The sequence below is a fragment of the Papaver somniferum genome, chromosome 8, assembly GCF_003573695.1.
Source record: "Papaver somniferum cultivar HN1 chromosome 8, ASM357369v1, whole genome shotgun sequence".
NCBI classification, from domain to species: Eukaryota; Viridiplantae; Streptophyta; class Magnoliopsida; order Ranunculales; family Papaveraceae; genus Papaver; species Papaver somniferum.
Genome location: NC_039365.1, coordinates 1,251,531 through 1,270,158, shown reverse-complemented (window position 1 = coordinate 1,270,158; position 18,628 = coordinate 1,251,531). Strand labels below are relative to the sequence as shown.

The 18,628-nt window shown below is 37.4% G+C and overlaps 2 protein-coding genes and 1 long non-coding RNA gene across 4 annotated transcripts; all 3 read left to right on the top strand.

The window, feature by feature from the left end:
• Positions 1–442: 442 nt before the first annotated feature.
• LOC113304150 lies at positions 443–1,327 on the top strand. Its single transcript, XM_026553211.1, has one exon. The coding sequence runs from the start codon at positions 443–445 to the stop codon at positions 1,325–1,327; it is 885 nt and encodes a 294-aa protein (XP_026408996.1).
• A 753-nt stretch (positions 1,328–2,080) lies between these two features.
• On the top strand, positions 2,081–2,587 carry LOC113304149. Its single transcript, XM_026553210.1, has one exon. The coding sequence runs from the start codon at positions 2,081–2,083 to the stop codon at positions 2,585–2,587; it is 507 nt and encodes a 168-aa protein (XP_026408995.1).
• A 12,555-nt stretch (positions 2,588–15,142) lies between these two features.
• LOC113302748 lies at positions 15,143–18,370 on the top strand. Of its 2 annotated transcripts, XR_003337073.1 has the most exons (4): positions 15,143–15,409; positions 16,068–16,112; positions 16,442–16,534; positions 17,706–18,370. It is a non-coding gene; the product is annotated as an uncharacterized LOC113302748 (long non-coding RNA). The 2 variants fall into 2 exon arrangements; XR_003337072.1 differs by having other exon boundaries at positions 15,146–15,409; positions 16,442–18,370.
• The last annotated feature ends 258 nt before the right edge of the window (positions 18,371–18,628 follow it).

Sequence of the window (18,628 nt, the reverse complement as noted above, 5' to 3'; positions counted from 1 at the left end):
GAAGCGCGTGATCACCAAAGATATCCATAGGTTTGTTACAACAAGAGCACAACCCATCCTCAACAAATAAAGGGATACCAAGGCGATAACAAACTACAACTCTAAACTGTCTCGGACCAAGGAACTGATTTAGACCACTGATCGGAACAACTAAAAGGTAATCTTGCGCATGTTTGATATGATTGCATTGGCAAAGAATTGAGTCTCTTGCAGATTTTATTAATTTAGAAATATTTCTTATCTTAGGTAATAGGTTATCTCTTATTTTAAGTAATATTTTAAATTAACTTCTTTCTCAAATGATTTAGGTGACTTGATATATCAGTGCATCAGTACAACCTCATTATCAGTACTTGTTAATGGCTCTCCTTGTGAAGAGTTCATCCGTACAAGATGTATTAGACAAGGTGATCATCTTTGACCTTATTTCTTCATCTTATCTATGAAATATCTTTCTAGATATCTCACCGATGCTCTTCAGGACAATTCCATCAAAGGCATTAAAGTGGCTGCTCTTTCTCCATCCATTAATCATCTGCTCTTTGTAGATTGCTTGATCTTTACTCAAGCAAATATCACTTCCGTTAATAATTTACTGGAATTACTACACAATTTCAGTACTCAATCAGGTGAAGTCATTAATTTTGAAAAATCAGCAGTTCATTTTAGTAAGAAGACTAAACCTGAAGTTGCTAATACCCTGACGCAAATTCTTGGAGTTAAAGTCATGAACTCAAAGGAAAAGTATCTTGGTTCTCCGTTAATTCTTGGTCACTCAAAACAGGAATCATTCAAATGCATAAAGGAAAATTTTGAAAGAAAATTCTCTACTTGGTCAAGTACTTCTCTTTCCCAAGCAGGTAGAGGTACCATGATCAAACATGTTCTTAACTCAGTTCCTATTTACCAAATGGGTACTTTCAAGCTTCCTAATAATATCCTACAACAACTCACTGCAATTGAAAGTAAATTTTTCTGGGCTTACAATAACAATAAAGGTTCAAATCCTATAGCATGGATGCATGTTTGCAAGACCAAAGATCAAGGTGTTTTAGCATTCAGACATTTGGAGAAACTGAACTTTGCACTACTCACTAAGCTTGCTTCGAGAATATGCAGTGATTCAAGCAGTCTTATGTCCAAAGTATTAGGAGGTAAATACTTCAAAGAAGGAGATCTCTTACATCAAAATACTTCAATCAAGAATTGTTCTTATTCTTGGAACGGTATTACAGAAGGCATTGAAATGGTGAAGGAAAATTACTTTATGGAGATAAATAATGGGAAGAAAACAAAAACATGGAAGGAAAATGGATACCAGGCATGAATCATCCACCATTTCCCATCAATGATCTTTACAGGTTCTATGAAGATGTAGCTGAGTTATACTTGTCAGATTATAATCAATGGAATATCAATTTGCTCAACATATTATTTGATGAAAATATTTCTCTTAAAATAAAATCTCTGTTCATAGATTGCAGCAAGGAAAATGTTATGGATGCCCTCAAAAGATGACACTTTTTCAGTCAAAATCACATATAAAATGCTAACTCATAGTGCCAATGAACTTCAACCAAATGAAGCTACTATTAACTCTGTAATCTGGAAGTCACTGTGGAAAACACAAGTTGCAAATCGTGTCAAACTTTTCATATGGAAGTGCATCAGAGGCATATATTCTACCAAAAGCAGAAGAGCTCAATATAACTCAGAGGTTGAAACTCACCGTGACATGTGTGGTCATGGCTTTGAAGATATGTAACACATTATTTTTGCATGTAAACATGATAGAGCAGTTTGGAGAGGCATTAATGTCAATATTGATGATGTCAGAGAAAACTATAGCTCAGTTGCAGAATGGGTCATCAGATGGTTTTCTTCCACAAACTCAAATCAAGATCAAAGATGGTTGATTACCTTAATGGTTGGAATGTGGATATTATGGAAAGATAGGTGTGTAGTTGTTTTTCAGGGAGTATCTCTAAACCCTCACACTACTGTGCATAAAATTCATTGGCATATAGCTTCACATATGCACTGCATTAACCCATCCCAATCTGCATTGAATAATATTAGCATGAACACCTCTAACTGGATACCTCCCATTAATGGTGTTGTTAAAATTAATGTTGATGGTTCATATAATGAAGATACTAATCATTTTGGAAATGATATTGTGTTGCGTGATTATATAGGTACATGCCTTGGAATCAAAGGGAGAAGTGGAGATGAAGCACTGAATCCAGAAGCAGTGGAATGCATGACAGTCATAGAAGCACTTTCTTGGGCTAAAGATTTGAAGTATACAAGAATCGAGATTGAAGCTAATGGTAAACTAGTAATTGAATCCATTAATGGGAAAATCTTACCCATTCAATGTGAGAATAAGAATTTAATAAAGGAGATAAAACACTTAATCTCTAGTTTTTTGTTTTGTGAGTTTATTCATGTAAGCCATGATGATAATCAAGTGGAAGATGTTGTAGCTAAACATGTTAGGAAGAAAGAAATACTAATTTTATCTGTTGAAAACTTTAATCCAGGAATTTGTGGCCTTCTACCAAAAGATCACAATCCCTGCTAATCTTAATAAAATTTCTCGTTAACAAAAAAAAAAAACCACGACAGTTTTGGATGAATTCAAAGTAGTGTTTTCCTCGAGAGTGATATCTCGGAAACATGTGGTTTTCGTATTATTTCTATTCAACGCTTCCGTACTACATCAATTGTGTAGTTGCATCTTTTCTGATGACTATACCCGAGAAGATATAAAGACTAGAAAGCTACTAACATTCAAGATTCCTTCAAAAACAAGATGTAGATAGCACAAAAGTAAAGATTGACACAAGCATATAACGTGGTTCGACCATGAAGACCTACGTCCAAGGAAAAGAAGATGTTTTATTTATTTATGATTATTAGTTTTACCCTTGAAGGAGCTACATATATCTCTCAGATTTCTCACTCCCTCTCTATCTAGATATTCCTCAGAAATTCTCTGTAGAAAGACCATCTAAGATTACATAAGTTATCCATCTCCTTCTACACGAACCGGTATTTATAGGCAAATAAGACTCGTGAAAGTTTGGCATCCCCGAGTATGTGGAGTTTGTCGTCTATCTTCTTAGGACTTAGAACGAGCTTTTATACTATCCCTCATGATGGTATGTTGGGTTATTCTCCGAGTTATCTCACTTTGTACATCATCGTGCTGCTCTTCTCAAGTAACCTCATGCTGCATCATCCTCGGGTTACAGCATATGTTGTACGAGCTCTCTGAGATGTTGTAGACTCCTCCATGCCTCTTCTGATTCTTCATTAAATGCGATCCTCCTTTTTAGACTTGATCGTCTGATTGATTAGACCACTCCTTACACGCGTCCTTCATGTAGCGTTGTATCAGGCGTGTCGATTCAGACGAAACAAATTTATGGATTATGATCTGGTGTTTCCCTCTTATCGTCTCATCATGAGATCATATCTTGATGATGACACGTGGAGATTTGGTAATTTACCCTCAAATTTTGCTCATTTTCATTGCAACTTGCCAAGGGCATGATGGGAAGAAAACTTCGTAACCGTCCCGTCTTTTTCGCCACGTCCGAGATTTTTTTCACGTCTGCACTTTTAGTGCATTTTTTACCTGTTGGACTTGAGGCGCCGATTGGTTGTCCATTGGTTTCTTATAAAATATTTTGGGAGACGAGAAAGATATATTTACTTTATGTTTTCAGAGTTCAGAACTTTTTCACTCTCTTCTTTCTCTGTCTTTTGATGTTTCTTCTTAACTTCCTGTCTCCCATAAATAAGTTCATTATGTCTGGGAGGAGTTCTCCATCTCGACCTTCAAGTCGGTATGTTCTCTCATCTTTATTATCTTTTGTATTCGTCGGTGGTTTACGCCGTTTTTTCTGAACTGTGTTAGTTCTTCTCTGGCTATCACTGGTTTCCGCCATTGTTTCTCGTCTGTGGAGTTCCTTTGTGGATCATCATTGCCGTTTTTATCTATCTTTTGGTTATTTTTGTCAGTTTTTCTTTACGAATGCTATGATTCTTTCCCTCTGTTTGATTTTTAGCAGTGCAAGGAAAGGACATGCGAGAAATTCGAGCACCTACCATAACTCTAGCATGTCTGATGATGCCTTTTTGGAGTCGTCGAAGACTAGGCACCATCTTCAAAGATTTCAAGTCACTTTTGCTACCCAGAGGGTCAATTTGGTGTTATGTCGAAGAAACTTTTTGAGGAGAACCCTTGTGGTCCAAATGGGATTATCGTTGCAGTGGGTCAAATTGATGCTGGTCTTCGTCTTCCTCTGTACTGTCCGTTAGATCCTTTCCAGTACGAGGTATTGTGTAAGCTCAACCCCTAGAGATCCATATATCAGCCCAATGGTAATTTTTACAGGATCGCCCGAGAATGTTGTCTCCAAAGCCAAGGTAATGTTGCCGAAACGAGTTGAATTAGTTCATTCCTTCTCAAAAGAATTTGTACAACTCTGATACTTTTATGGAGAACTATTGGTGTAAACAGTCTGATACCTTTGAAGGTTTTGGGGTCGGGATTTCCAGGTCTTTCCATGCTCTCCGAGGTCCTCCACTTATGACTGATTTGGATCCTCCCGTTTCCACTCAACTTATGCTTCGTCAGACTCACGATCCCAAATGGCTTGTTTCTCATATTCGGGTTGTGGGGCCTTATATTTTTGGATGTGATGAGAAGGGAAATGTTCTTCCAAGTATTCATAAGATGCATTGTGAAAAAGCGTGGGTCTAACAACACCACCCAATATTTCTCTTAGCAATCTATATAGACTAACTCCGAAATACTTTGCTAGAGAATCAACTAGACAGTCAGACTCAATCTAGATAAAGTATCTCAAGGAGTTAATATGTCTCTCTTGGTTTGATCTTTACTCAAGATAAAACAATAGCGAGTCTTTATCAAACACAAGGAATAACTTGGATTGTACCAAAGACCAATATCCAAGTGTTAATCAATGAAATAAACAACCACAAGGTCGAATCTCTAATCGATTAAACTTAAACGCATAACCTGTATTATTTCAAATTATAAAGATAAAACAATATACTGCGGAAATTGAAATAACACCAGAAGTTTTGTTAACGAGGAAACCGCAAATGCTGAAAAAATCCCCGGGACCTAGTCCATACTAAACACACACTGTATTAAGCCGCTACAGACACTAGCCTACTACAAGCTAACTTAGGACTGGACCGTAGTTGAACCTCAATCAGTCTCCCACTAATTCAAGGTACAATTATGCTCTTACGCCTCTGATCCCAGCAGGATACTACGTACTTGATTCCATTAGCTGATCTCACCCACAACTAAGAGTTACTACGATCCAAAATCGCAGACTTCATAACAAAAGAATTTGTCTCACACAGAAAAGTCTATCAAAGGATAAATATGTCTCCCACAGAAAAACCCTAACCTTTTGTTCCGTCTTTTGATATGAAATCAAGGTGAATAGGAACCAATTGATAATCCGGTCTTATATTCCCGAATAACAGCCTAGATTAAACAATCACCTCACAACAATCCTTCCTGAATACACAGGCGGTTTGTTAAGGAATCACAAACAGAGAGACGAAGATATTTGTGACTTCTTTATCTTGCCTATCGGAGAACTCTCACGATCTCAAGCCAATCAAAGATTTTACTCGTACGATAGAAGATGCAAGATCAGATCACACAACTATAATAAAAGTAGTATCGGTCTGGCTTCACAATCCCAGTGAAGCCTTTAAGTCGTTACCAAGGTAATGAATGCTTATTTACCAAGTAACCAGGTTAACGACTAAAAGACTTCATTGGGATTTGATGTGATTTGTAGATAGTGGTAAAAGTGAAGGAGGAAGCCTAATATCATAAGTGGGTAACTATATTTAATTCTTATATGACTTTTGCACTAATTAAAATTGAATTATGATTCTGTTTAATTAGTTGTCATCTCGATTGATGGGTCATGCTTCCTTAGATGTTTTGATGTCCCATGCTTAGGATTTACAACTAATGTTTTAAGAATCTTCCTTGGCAAAAATAAGAGTCCATACCTTTGTCGAGATATAATTGTTAAAAGAATTAATATTTGAACCTTATGTTATGAGTTTGGTGGAATACTAAGTCCCAGTTTCTCCGATATTGATATCATCTTTTTGTATTTATTTATTAGGGTTAATATTTAAGTCTAGAATCGAGTCTACACAAGTCCGAGTTGAACGAATCTTTTTATCACTTTTACCACTATCTACAAATCACATCAAATCCCAATGAAGTCTTTTAGTCGTTAACCTGGTTACCTTGGTAAATAAGCATTCATTACCTTGGTAACGACTTAAAGACTTCACTGGGATTGTGAAGCCAGACCGATACTACTTTTATTATAGTTGTGTGATCTGATCTTGCATCTTCTATCGTACGAGTAAAATATTTGATTGGCTTGAGATCGTGAGAGTTCTCCGATAGGCAAGATAAAGAAGTCACAAATATCTTCGTCTCTGTGTTTGTGATTCCTTAACAAACCGCCTGTGTATTCAGGAAGGATTGTTGAGAGGTGATTGATTAATCTAGGATGTTCTTCCGGAATATAAGACCGGATTATCAATTGGTTTCTGTTCACCTTGATTTTATATCAAAAGACGAAACAACTTTAGGGTTTATCTGTGGGAGACAGATTTATTCCTTTGATATACTTTTCTGTGGGAGACAGATCTGTTTATTGTTAAGCCTGCGATTGTGTTTGTAGAAACTCTTATTTGTGGGTAAGATCAACTAAGGGAATCAAGTACGTAGCATCTTGATGGGATTAGAGGCGTAGGAGAATAATTGTACCTTGTATCAGTGGGATATTGATAGGGGTTCAACTATAGGCCAGTCCGAAGTTAGCTTGTAGTAGGCTAGTGTCTGTAGCGGCTTAATGCAGTGTGTGTTCAATATGGACTAGGTCCCGGGGTTTTCTGCATTTTCGGTTTCCTCGTTACAAAATTCCTGGTTTCTGTGTTATTTCTCTTTTGCATTATATTTGTTTATATAATTGAAATAATACAGGTTGTGCGTTAAGATCATCAATTGGAAATCCAACCTTTGGTTGTTGATTGATATTGATTGATCCTTGGATATTGGTCTTTGGTACCGTCCAAGTTATTCCTTGTGTTTGATTAAAGACTCGCTATTGTTTTAGCTTGAGTAAATCAAAACAAGTGAGAGATATTAACTCCTTGAGATACTTTAATCTAGATTGAGTATGACTGTCTAGTTGATTCTCTAGCAAAGTATTTCGGAGTTAGTCCATACAGATTGCTAAGCGAAATATCGGGTGGTGTTGTTAGACCCCCGCTTTTTCAATTGGTATCAGAGAAGGAAAATACGTTTAAGACCTTACAATTCTGTGTTTGTAGCGATCTGACTTTATGGAAAGAGGTGATATCTCTATTAACGTACCACCAGTCTTCGATGGCTCGAATTACTTATGGTGGAAAATTGCTATGCGAGATTTTCTCCAAGCACGTGATTTTCCATCATGGGTATATGCTGTTAATGAATATGATGCTCCCGTTGTGGCAGTTGGAGATGCAAACGTTCCCAAACCTATTGGTGAATATAGCCCTGCCGAGATACTTGCTGCTAAGCAAAATTCCGACGGTTTGAATGCCATCATACATGCTATTACCCCAAACATTCAGCATCATGTGTAATTGCACTAGGTCTAAGGAGGCTTAGGATATCTTAGAAACCGTATTCGAAGGAAATTCCAATGAAAAGGAAGCGAGGCTTCAAAACCTTAATTCCGATTGGGAGAATCTTCGTATGGAAGATGAAGAGTCGTTTGAGTTTAATCACAAAGTGTCTGAAATTGTTAATGCATCTTTTGCATTGGGCAAGACTATTCCTGAAAAGGACATTGTGATGAAAATTCTCAGATCGCTGCCATCTAGATACAAATCTAAGAAGCATGCCATCGTAGAGGGAAATAACCCGAATACTCTTTCCAAAGCTTCTCTGATTGGAAAGTTAAGAATTGTTGACCAAGAGACAGGAAGAAAACTTGTACTCAATGCTGTAAATGATGTTGTGATGTCTTCATCTCACATGTCCTGGGATGATAAATGTGATCATTCACTAATGGTCGAAGAAGTCAATAGTTTAATAAAGAGGAGAAAGAGGTTTGCATGTCCTCCATCCGCACCATGTGCTGAAGATATCTCAACAAAAGATGACAACTCTCCGAATAACTCAGATGAGTCTAACTTGTGTAATGGACTTACCACCTTTACTATAGATTCTCTTTCAACTTCTAATTCTGACTCTAAACTTGAAGTTGATACTGAGGTCATTATTCTCCTGAATAAAGAGATTCTTCGTGAGATCCTTCGTCTTAAAGTCTCCTTGAGAAATTTTGAATCTTCTCTCAAGATTGTTGAGATTGAAGATCTTAATACAAACTTCGTTAAAACCATGACTCTAAAGGAAGATGAGATTAATTCTCTTAAAGAGGATCTGAAAAGACTGTCTGGAAGTTCAAACAAAGTTGCAGCAATGTTGTTTGGACATAGATCCTTTGGAAACTTACATGGTTTAGGGTTCAACAACAAATCAGCTAAAAAGACGGTTTCTACATCTCAGAAAACAATGGTTGGTTGTTGTGACAAACAGGAGTTGCTTGATTACAGAAAACCCATGTTAATCTTCTCCTTCCGTGGGCATTCAAAGCATGATAAAGATACTTGTTGGAGATTCAAGAGGAGCTGCAAAAGAATCACCAAACTTCAGAGAAACATGCAACGAGTAAGTCTTGATAAAGATGTGCCCAGAAAGAATTCTAGAAGAGGTAAGAAATCTGTTAATTCTATCATTTGTGATAAGCCACGAAAAAGTAAGGGAAATGGGCACTTGTTCCATCCATTCACCAACTAACTGGTGATATTTACCTTCTCATCCTTAACTTGAGAAAGATGAGAAGTGCGTAGAAATGACTCAAGTCCGTGTTTTCATGTCTGGTTGGATAACAAGATTATGAAGGTATTTTCTGATGTCGTGAGGAAAATCTTTTTTATGCCTAGGATGTCTTCTTTCTGGCTTAGTTGGAAGAATAACTAGTGCTTGAATAGCGATGATTGTGACTACACATAGCTATCTTTATTTTCATCTTCTTATTATTATTTTATAGGTTTATTGGTTTTAAATTCTACAAATATTTGGAGGATGATGGTTTGCAATATTTAATGGTTAAATATATTGCAATATTTTTATGGGATATGTATTGTTTGCGTCCGTGAACTTGAAGGTCCCATATTTTGTCAAAAGTAAAGTCGTTCGTGATCGATATTCACATATTGGTTTATGGATGAATATACTTTTTACAAACATAAAAGTTAAGCCTATATTTTCAATCCCTTGATGGAATATAGGTTAAAATATTTTGTGACCAAGAATAAAGTCTATTATGTCATTATTGATGGAAAGATAGAATAGATCCTTGAATGTTATCCACGGTATTGATCTTCATGATCCAAATTCTTTTGTATTACCGTGAAGGCTCCATTGTGTGTCTTATGTTGAGCACGATACGAATAAGTTGATTCTTTTATTGGCATGGTTGTTCCATAAGATACTATATGTTGAGCATTAAGAACTAAATTGATCAACTTGTTTGGTTATTTAGTTTGTACTCCATAAGCTTTCTCTCTTATGTTGAGTACATGTACGGCTAAGGTTGTCATACTTTGTGATAAACTTAGTCGTGGGTTCCATGAGTTTTCTTGTTTTGAGCCCAAAATAATTAAATTGATTACTTCGGTGATTGGTTTGGTTATTGGTATTCCAATTAGATTAATTATAAGTTCTCTTGTAATTAATCTAGTTGAGTTATCATATATTCCACAAGTCCTTGTATTGAGTATATGAAAGGCTATACTAATCATGTTATATTGGTTAATGTAGTCATATATTCCGTAAGGTTTTCCTTATGTTGAGTATGCATAAGGCTAAGTTAGTCATCTCCGTATGATTAAAATAAGTCGTAGCTCCATGAGTTTACTTATGTTGAGCACATTAAATTAAATTGATCACTTTTGTGGTTTTATTTAGTTGTGTATTCCAATTAAATTAATCATGTATTTACTTGTGGTTAATTTGATTGAGTTTTAGATATAGAAAATCACTTATCATGGTTTTTGTTGTCCATTTAAAAATCCTTCTTTTCTCTCGAAATTAAGGTCGCTATTGTTGTTCCTTTTGGAATGACATCTAATGGCGGAGAGTTCTTTTGAACTTGTGCTTAATGGTAATATCTTTGTGGGGAGTGCGGATGTGGAAATATTTAGGAGTTATCTTGTATCTTCTTTAAACTCCTTGATGAATGCTGTTAGCTTCGGCTATATGATTGCATCTAAATTAAGTTGATGTGTGTCTATTCTTTTAGTCATGAAATGTTTTTTGTGGAAATTTCATTATGAACCCGCTCTATTACCTTTGCCAATTTTATTGACAAATAGTGGGAGAAATATTGTAGGTCACACTACAAATACATATGGTTTTCGGATCATTGTGTAAGGGGGAGTGGTTTCCATGATCGAGATGGAGTATTGACTAAGGGGGAGTGATACATATCACCATAGTATTATTGTTGAAGTCGTGATACAATTGGACTTTGATATTACATAATGATACTATAACAGTGTATAATAATGATCGAGAATCTCGATTTCTCTCATTTTTGTAGCTATGGATCTTCAACAACGATGGTGCTAAACTTACAACCTTTGGGATCATTGGAGTACTTGGAAGGAAGAAGATTTCAAGGAATGTTGAAGATTAGGAGCCACTAAAGTTTATCTTTTTTATATTCCATATGTATTGATAGTTTTGTCACTAAAATTGACAAAGGGGGAGATTGTTAGAGCATAGCTCGGTTAACCTCGCATGCGTTGCTATATCAAGCATGTTTGTCAATGTTAGTGATCAAAACAATAAGTCTTGATTTCTAGTCTATTATAGCTAAGTCTCGGACTAGGTTAGAAGGTGTAGTTGATCTCAAGGACTTCATGGCTATCCTAGTCCAAGACTTAGCTATGTAGACCAGAAATCAAGACTTATAGTTTTGATCACTGATATTGACAAACATGCTTGAGATAGCAACGCATGCGAGGTCGATCGAGCAATGCTCTAACAATCTCCCCCTTGTCAATTTTAGTGACAAAACTATCAATACATATGGAATACTAAAAAGATAAAGAAACTTTAGTGGCTCTTATTCCATAGTCTAGTCTTCAACATTCATTGAAATCTTTGTCCTTCCAAATACTCCAATGATCCCAAAGGTTGTAAGTTTAGCATCACCGTTGTTGAAGATACGTAGCTATAACAATGAGAGAACTCGTAATTCTCGATCATCATTATACAATGTAATAATATCATTATGTAACACCAAACTACAATTGCATCACTACTTTGACAATAACACTATGGTGATATGTATCACTCCCCCTTAGTCAATACTCCATCTCACATGGAAACCACTCCCCCTTACATAATGATCCGAAAACCATATGTATTTGTAGTGTGAACTACATATTAATTCTCCCCCTTTTTGTCAATAAAATTGGATAAGGTACAAGAACGGGATCTTAATGAAATTTCTTAAAAGAGACGTTTCATAGACTAAAAGAAAAAAAATACATACCAACTTATTTTAGATGCAATCATAAAGCCGAAGCTAAATGCATTCATCAAGGAGTTTTAAGATACAAGATAAACCCTATAAAATTCCACAGCCACACTCCCCGCATGATATTACCATTAAGCACAAGTTCAAAAGAACTCTCGCCTATTTGATGTCATTCCCGAAAGAACAACAAGAGCGACCTTAATTTCGAAAGAAAATAAGGATTTTATTGGACACCAAAAACCATAGGAATGATTTTCTATATCCAAAAACTCAATCAAATTAATCACAAGTAAACCCATGATTACTTTAATCGGAATACGCAACGAAATCAACACACAAAAAGTGATCAACTAAATCATACGGAGATGACTAACTTAACCGTTCATATACTCAACATAAGGAGAACCATATGGAATATACGAATACTTTGACCAATAGAACATGATTAGTATAGTCGGTCATATACTTGTTTGGATGGTAAAATTACTTCTACCCCAAACACGAATTCGATGATGATTTTGCTGAGAATCGAACCAATGCTTCAATCTCCAATTGAATTTTCCATAGTTAGTTTTTTTTGTAAGATTGCATACCTCTTGGGGTTATGAACCCCTGTATTTATATGGGGACAATTTCAGTTTTGGTCAAGGGAAACGTCACCCATGCGTTGCATGCCTCCAAGCATAAATTGATTTTATTCTCCCTGCATGCCTCCTCTATCTTAAAGCACATTGATTTTGTTCTGCATGCCTCCTGGCATATTCCAGGTCATATTATGGACCTTTCTAGAACTTCCTTCTGGGTTATGGAAAAAGCTAGTCAATAGTGGGGGTAAGAGATGAAGACCACGAAAATAATGTAAAATGCCAAGCCCAACTAGGGAATTTCTGCTCAAGCCCACAGAGGGGCGTACGAATCTGTAAGGATAAAAGCATGGGGTGGAACCATCCATGGGCTATGGAATTAAATTGCACCGTGCTACACTGAATCGGGACTACGGAATTAAGTTGCATCGTGCTACATCGAAGCGGGACTATGGAATTAAGTTGCACAGTTCTACACCGAAGCGGGTATACGGGATTAAACTGCATCATGCTACACCGAAGCGGGACTACGGGATTAAATAGCATCGAGCTGCACTGGATCAGAAAAGCCTGGGCGCCGGTGACCTGCTGCTGCAGCTCCGGTACCGTTGACGGAGAAGATGACGGCGCCGTTGCTGCTGACGTCAGGCTGACGCCGATAACGGAATATTCCAAGCATATCCTAACACCGTTAATGGTAACGGAATATGCTACGTATATGCTGACGGCGTTGGTAACGGTAACGGAGTATGTTTAGGAATCTGCACCTGCTAACGAGTCATGCTGATGTGGCACCTTCCTGACGTGCTTCTCGGTGGCCAGTCCTGCTGACGTGTCAGCGTCCGGTTGGCCCATGCTGCTGACGTGGTACCTTTGTTGACGTGGCAGCTTCTGGTTGGCCGGTCCTACTGACATGGCGAGATGACGTGTCACCTTGCTGACGTGTCATCTCTGGTTGGTCAGCCTGCTGGCGTGGCACGCTGACGTCTCACCTTGCTGAAGTGGCAGCTCCTAGTTGGCCCGACCTGTTGACGTGGAACTTTGCTGATGTGTCATCTCTGGTTGGTCAGTCCTGCTGACGTGTCACGCAGACGAGTCACTTTGCTGACGTGGCAGCTTCTGGTTGGTCAGGCCTGCTGACGCGACACTTTGCTGACGTCAAGATGATGTCACCGTGGCTGATTTTTCACCCTAGTTTTGGGGTTCTTGCACATGGGCTTGCACATGGAATGTTTGTAAGGCCTGGTTAGCCATATTTGGCTAACTAGATGAGCATATTAGGCCCAATGTATCATACTTAGCCTACATGAGGAGTTTTGTTTTCCTAACTTAGCCCATTTTTGGTGTAGAATAATTAAGGGTACAAACATCTCCCCCGTTTAATACATAACTATTTGCTCGGAGTGTTCCGTTGCTCGGAGTTTTATGTAATATATGCGTTGGAGAGTCACATATCTCGCCCCCAAATGCATGAGGTGACATATAACTAACCCCCATTAAGTTATGTATCATGTTGCTCAACGCTCGCGCAAGGGTGCACTTCCTTGATGCATTTTGCTTGTGCATGGAGTTTAAAGTTGAGTTTTTCTCTGCTACCTTGAATTCGCGTAGGGGGCCAATCCCACTATTCAAGATGCGCACATAGTCGAGATGTGTACATTTTCACATGCCTGGACAGGTGAAAAATGTTCGCCACATTTGTTGATGTCCCATTTGATAGGGATACATTTGGAATAGGATAAAAATACTCGAACTGCGCATTCTCCCTATCTGCGATGTGTCAGAGGTGTTGGTGACAGTAGACTTGAACTGTACTGTTTTGTCATTTAGGACTGACTGCGGATTCGATCCTCCGCAGTAACTTATAATTTAGCAAATTTTTTTTTGATAAAGTGTGGAATACCAAGATAATGTTGAGTCAAATTTCTGAATAGAAATAACAAGATAATTACCTACAGCCCGAGAACAGATGCCTCGCTAAAACCTTTGCGTGGAAAACCCAGTGGGATATTTAGGTTATTGCAAAAATCTTTGATCACTCCAGAATCGAACTGCTTCCCATTGTCTGATGTAATCGTGTCTGGGATTCCGAACCTGCAGACGATATTCTCCCATATGAACCTTTTCACATCATGTCTGGTAACATGTACCAGTGCTACTGCTTCGACCCATTTGGTGAAATAATCAGTAGCGGCTAGTACGAATCTAACGCCTCTAGGAGCTTTGGGAAGTGGTCCGACGATGTCTAGTCCTCACATAGAGAATGGCCAGGGACTAAAAACTGGATGAAATTCGTTGGCGGGACTTTTAGGAATCAGAGCGTTCTCTTGGCATGGTACACATTTCTGCGCGTATTCTTTAGCATCTTTCTGCATATAGGCCAGAAATACCCTTGGGTAAGTATCCTGTGCGCGAGACTGCGCCCTCCAGAATGGCTGTCACATATTCCTTCATGAGCCTCCGCCAATATCTGCTTCCCTTCTTCTGCTGATATGCATCGCAAAAGTGGCTCCAAGGCTACAGGTTTGCGGTACAGCTGTCCCTCGATCATTGAATATATCCAAGCGTTCTTCCTCACCTTTGAAGCGAGATGCTCATCTTCTGGGAGTTCATTGGTGGTCAAATACTGAACATAAGGTTGACACCAGTCTGAAGTGTTTTCAGCGGGACTGCTTGAATTATTTGAGATAAGGGGTTTTTGATATTACTTCGGTGATCCTTTTTTGTCTTATTAGATGAATCCCCTCTAATAGAATGTGACGCCCCAATAATAGCCTTCTTTTAAAAAGAATATCATAAAATAAGGCAAGTTACTCTCTTCTAATCACACTCTACTTACACCGAACTCATATTCTTTCGATAATACCTAAAAAAATTCTCACTCATCCTCCAAAGTCAACTTCTGTTGGACAGAAGCCATTTTTTTCTTTGGAGGTTCACAGAGAAAAACTCTTACACATAATCTTCTACCCGCCATTATTAACTACCTTCCTTCCTGAATCCGATTGATGAAGAAATTTCTAAGTTTTAGATTTCAAAATCAGTAATTTTTATGTTGGTTATGTTTTTTGAATTGTTCGTCTGGAGATTTGGTAGTGAAGATCGATTTCAGAGATATCATCCACGAAGGTGGTAAGATTTCTAATATTCTTGTTCTTTATTTGGGTACTTCAGTATTTAATTTGAAGCTAGGGTTTCAAAAATTGATTCAAAGTTTGGGGTTTCTGGTTAATGATTAGTTTAGGATTAAGTTACATTTAGTAATTGTATGATTTATCAACAAATTTTTGTCCAACTGATGGAACAATTTCAAACGCCAATAAACCCTTGTATGATCTTACCTAACTTCTTAGGAACTTAATATATTTGTTCTTCATTTACAATTTCGTTTTTTATGGACTAAATGACCTACACAGTTCTTAATATTTGTAGCTTAGACTGTGACTAGCCCAAATTGGGGAGTTCGCTTTTATACTTCTCAGTTGTGCGTCTAATCCTCATGTGGTAGAGGTCAGTTCAAGCCACTAGTAGTCTCTTTCTTTTTCATTAGGTCCACCATGTTAAGATGGATTCCCTTCTTGCAGCGGAATTTAAATAACATTCCTGAGCCGTGTATTCACTTGTAGGTTTTATTTTGTAAGAAAAAAATCAGTGTGTACCTTGAGGTAGTGCTGATCAAAGGCTTTTACATATTATTATTATCATATCACTTCACAGTTCGCAGATGGTCTTGTGCCTGCGTGTTTCTTTTTTAACTGGATTTTAATTCCAATTTTACTGATTTTGACAGGGTAAACTGTTCCTGCTGCTTCTTGGCACGACAGCTCTTAGCCTGGTATGTAAAACAGTTTTGTAAAAGACCTTCAAATCTGACCCTGGATATAGGTTATCAAAATATTTTTATTTGAATATTTTGAAATCTTGTGCTGAATCGCCAAGTTCATGGACCATGACCTACATTCAGTGTATCCTAGTTCCCCAAAGTTTCACCATCAAATGTATGCAATAATACTTTATCAAGTGACGTGGTAAATCTGATCATTATGAAAATTATGATACCAAGCAATGTATCTTTTCCGTTGTTTTGACTAATATGCATGAGTTATATGATACCATTTTATCATTTTTTCCCTCAGTGGTTAACTTGTTAGAGCAATTTTTCAGGTGACAACTCTGCTGCTTTTTAAATTGATTCCTGCTGGTATACATCTCGGAGTTCTCCTGCACTGGTTCTCCCCTGACAGCAGTCAAATTGAGGTAATATTTGCGTCTTCCATTCACTGCCCTACTTTCCTTTGGAAAACATGTGGTCCACAGCTAGCCACATTATCTGATATGGTGTGAACTCACATGGGAGCACATGAACCATATATCATTGCATAAACCTTGTTTCTAGCTGTCTAAAATGATGCTTTGAGCGAAAGAGGATATCATGTGATTCCCCCTCTATTCTTTCCACTGTTTTTGATTTTGAACTAAATAAGATTGATTTTGATGTAAGAAAATATACAGAACAGGTAAGTGCGCATTGTTTAATGGCTTGATAAACTTAGTTAAAAGGCGACTGATGGTGGCGGCTGAACAACAGTCTGGTAACCCCCAATTAAACTTAGTTAAACTTTATAGGCTGTAAGTTGCTGGCCTAACCCACTTCTCGTACACCAACTTATGCTCCGATATGTCTCCTACTCTAATTAGGAAGTGACTAGTCCTTGATCTGAATGCCCAAGTATTTGGTGGCTTCAGGTGTTTAAATTTGATGATCAATATCAGGATGATACATAGGCTTGGTGTTATAGGTTTGGAGGAAAGAATTTGGCTGCGAGTGGAGTGAAAAATTCTATTGTAGAAGTGCAGAACTGTGAAATTAGAGCATCCATGTGAGCATTAGCGAACAGTAGGAGATGCACACTTTTTGGAGGAAGTCTGTGATTCATACTGTAGTTGATCATCTTGTGGAGTTTAAAGAATAACCTTGTATTGTAGAAAATTTACCAATCCTAATTCATTAATTTTTCCAAAAGAAACATCTAGACTTCTAGAAAAAATTGTTCACATTGATTTCAAATTTCGAAAAACTTGCCTTATACAATGATACATTATAATCATCTATATATCCATAATAAACTTTTTCTCATATGATATTGTTGCCGTGTTGCGTACTGTATAATCTCAATAAGTATATTTTGGGGTTTGATCTTATTCTTATCTCATTCATTGCTTTGGTGGGGGCGATTCCCCATTTGGCATTTGCAAAAGAATTCACTGTGAAACGCATTGTACGCATGCCATTAATTAAATAATAATATCTTAGAATTGAATGCAAAATTTTATACTGGTGCCATTAAATAACTCTGGTCGTTCGTATAATCCTTAAGAGCCTAACCCCTTTGTATTCTCCAATTACTTTACTCTCTATGGTAAAAAGAGATATATAGAGACAAACAGGGATCGAGGTTTCATTATCTTCAAGCAGCCATGTTCAAAAGTCAAAAGCAGAAAAAGAAAACTGCAGAGAAAATGTTAAGATCAAAAGATTATTATAAATGTTCATCTACTGCTGCTAGATATCTTTCGATGTTAACGATCTTTCTTTTGGTATTGCTCATTTTGGTACGTCTCGGCAACAATCATGGTGATAATGATGGTCTTCTGGAATGGTTTCATAACTTGAACCACCCTCGCCTCTTATACTATGCAGATGAAGCCATAAGTGAACATAACGACAGAGCCAAGACAAACTTACGGTTGGATCACTTGATTCATGCGGAGCGAATCAACAGAGGCAAAGAATATCGAGGAAGAGATGAGGAGTATAAACTTGTTTTGGTAGCAATGAACGAAGAAGAAACTATGACAAATGCAGATCCTCCCCGCAGAAAATATGAAGTTCATATTGAAGTTAATTGGATGGGTCCAAGAGAGGGTCCCTTAGTGTATTTGGTTTCTTTTAAACAAATCTGTTTCTTAAGAATTTTTTGTTGAAAGAAAGGTGATTGCACCTCCATTGATTTCATTCTCAGTTTCATGAAATTAAGTCGTGTGGTTTGGTGCAACGGATGATGTTTTTGGTAAATGGGGATTAATTTTACATGGTATGGTTCACACAGAAAAGCCCCATATGGCATATAAATGCGAAAAGTACACATTGAGCTCAGTCTCTCTGTACCAATATTTCCTGAGAGTTATGACACCCCACCCCACGACTGTCAAAGATATTGTGTGGACATCTCCTAACACAATTACTAGATGAAGGAAACAGGGTTGTAACACAATTAAATGAAAATGAAAATACTATATTTTTGTGTAAATCCTACATGTAAAAACTTTATACATCTTAGGAAGCATGAA

Coding starts and splice junctions, on each gene's coding strand:
- LOC113304149 (XM_026553210.1), top strand. CDS start 2,081: ATGAACACCTCTAACTGGATACCTCCCATTAATGGTGTTGTTAAAATT.
- LOC113304150 (XM_026553211.1), top strand. CDS start 443: ATGAAATATCTTTCTAGATATCTCACCGATGCTCTTCAGGACAATTCC.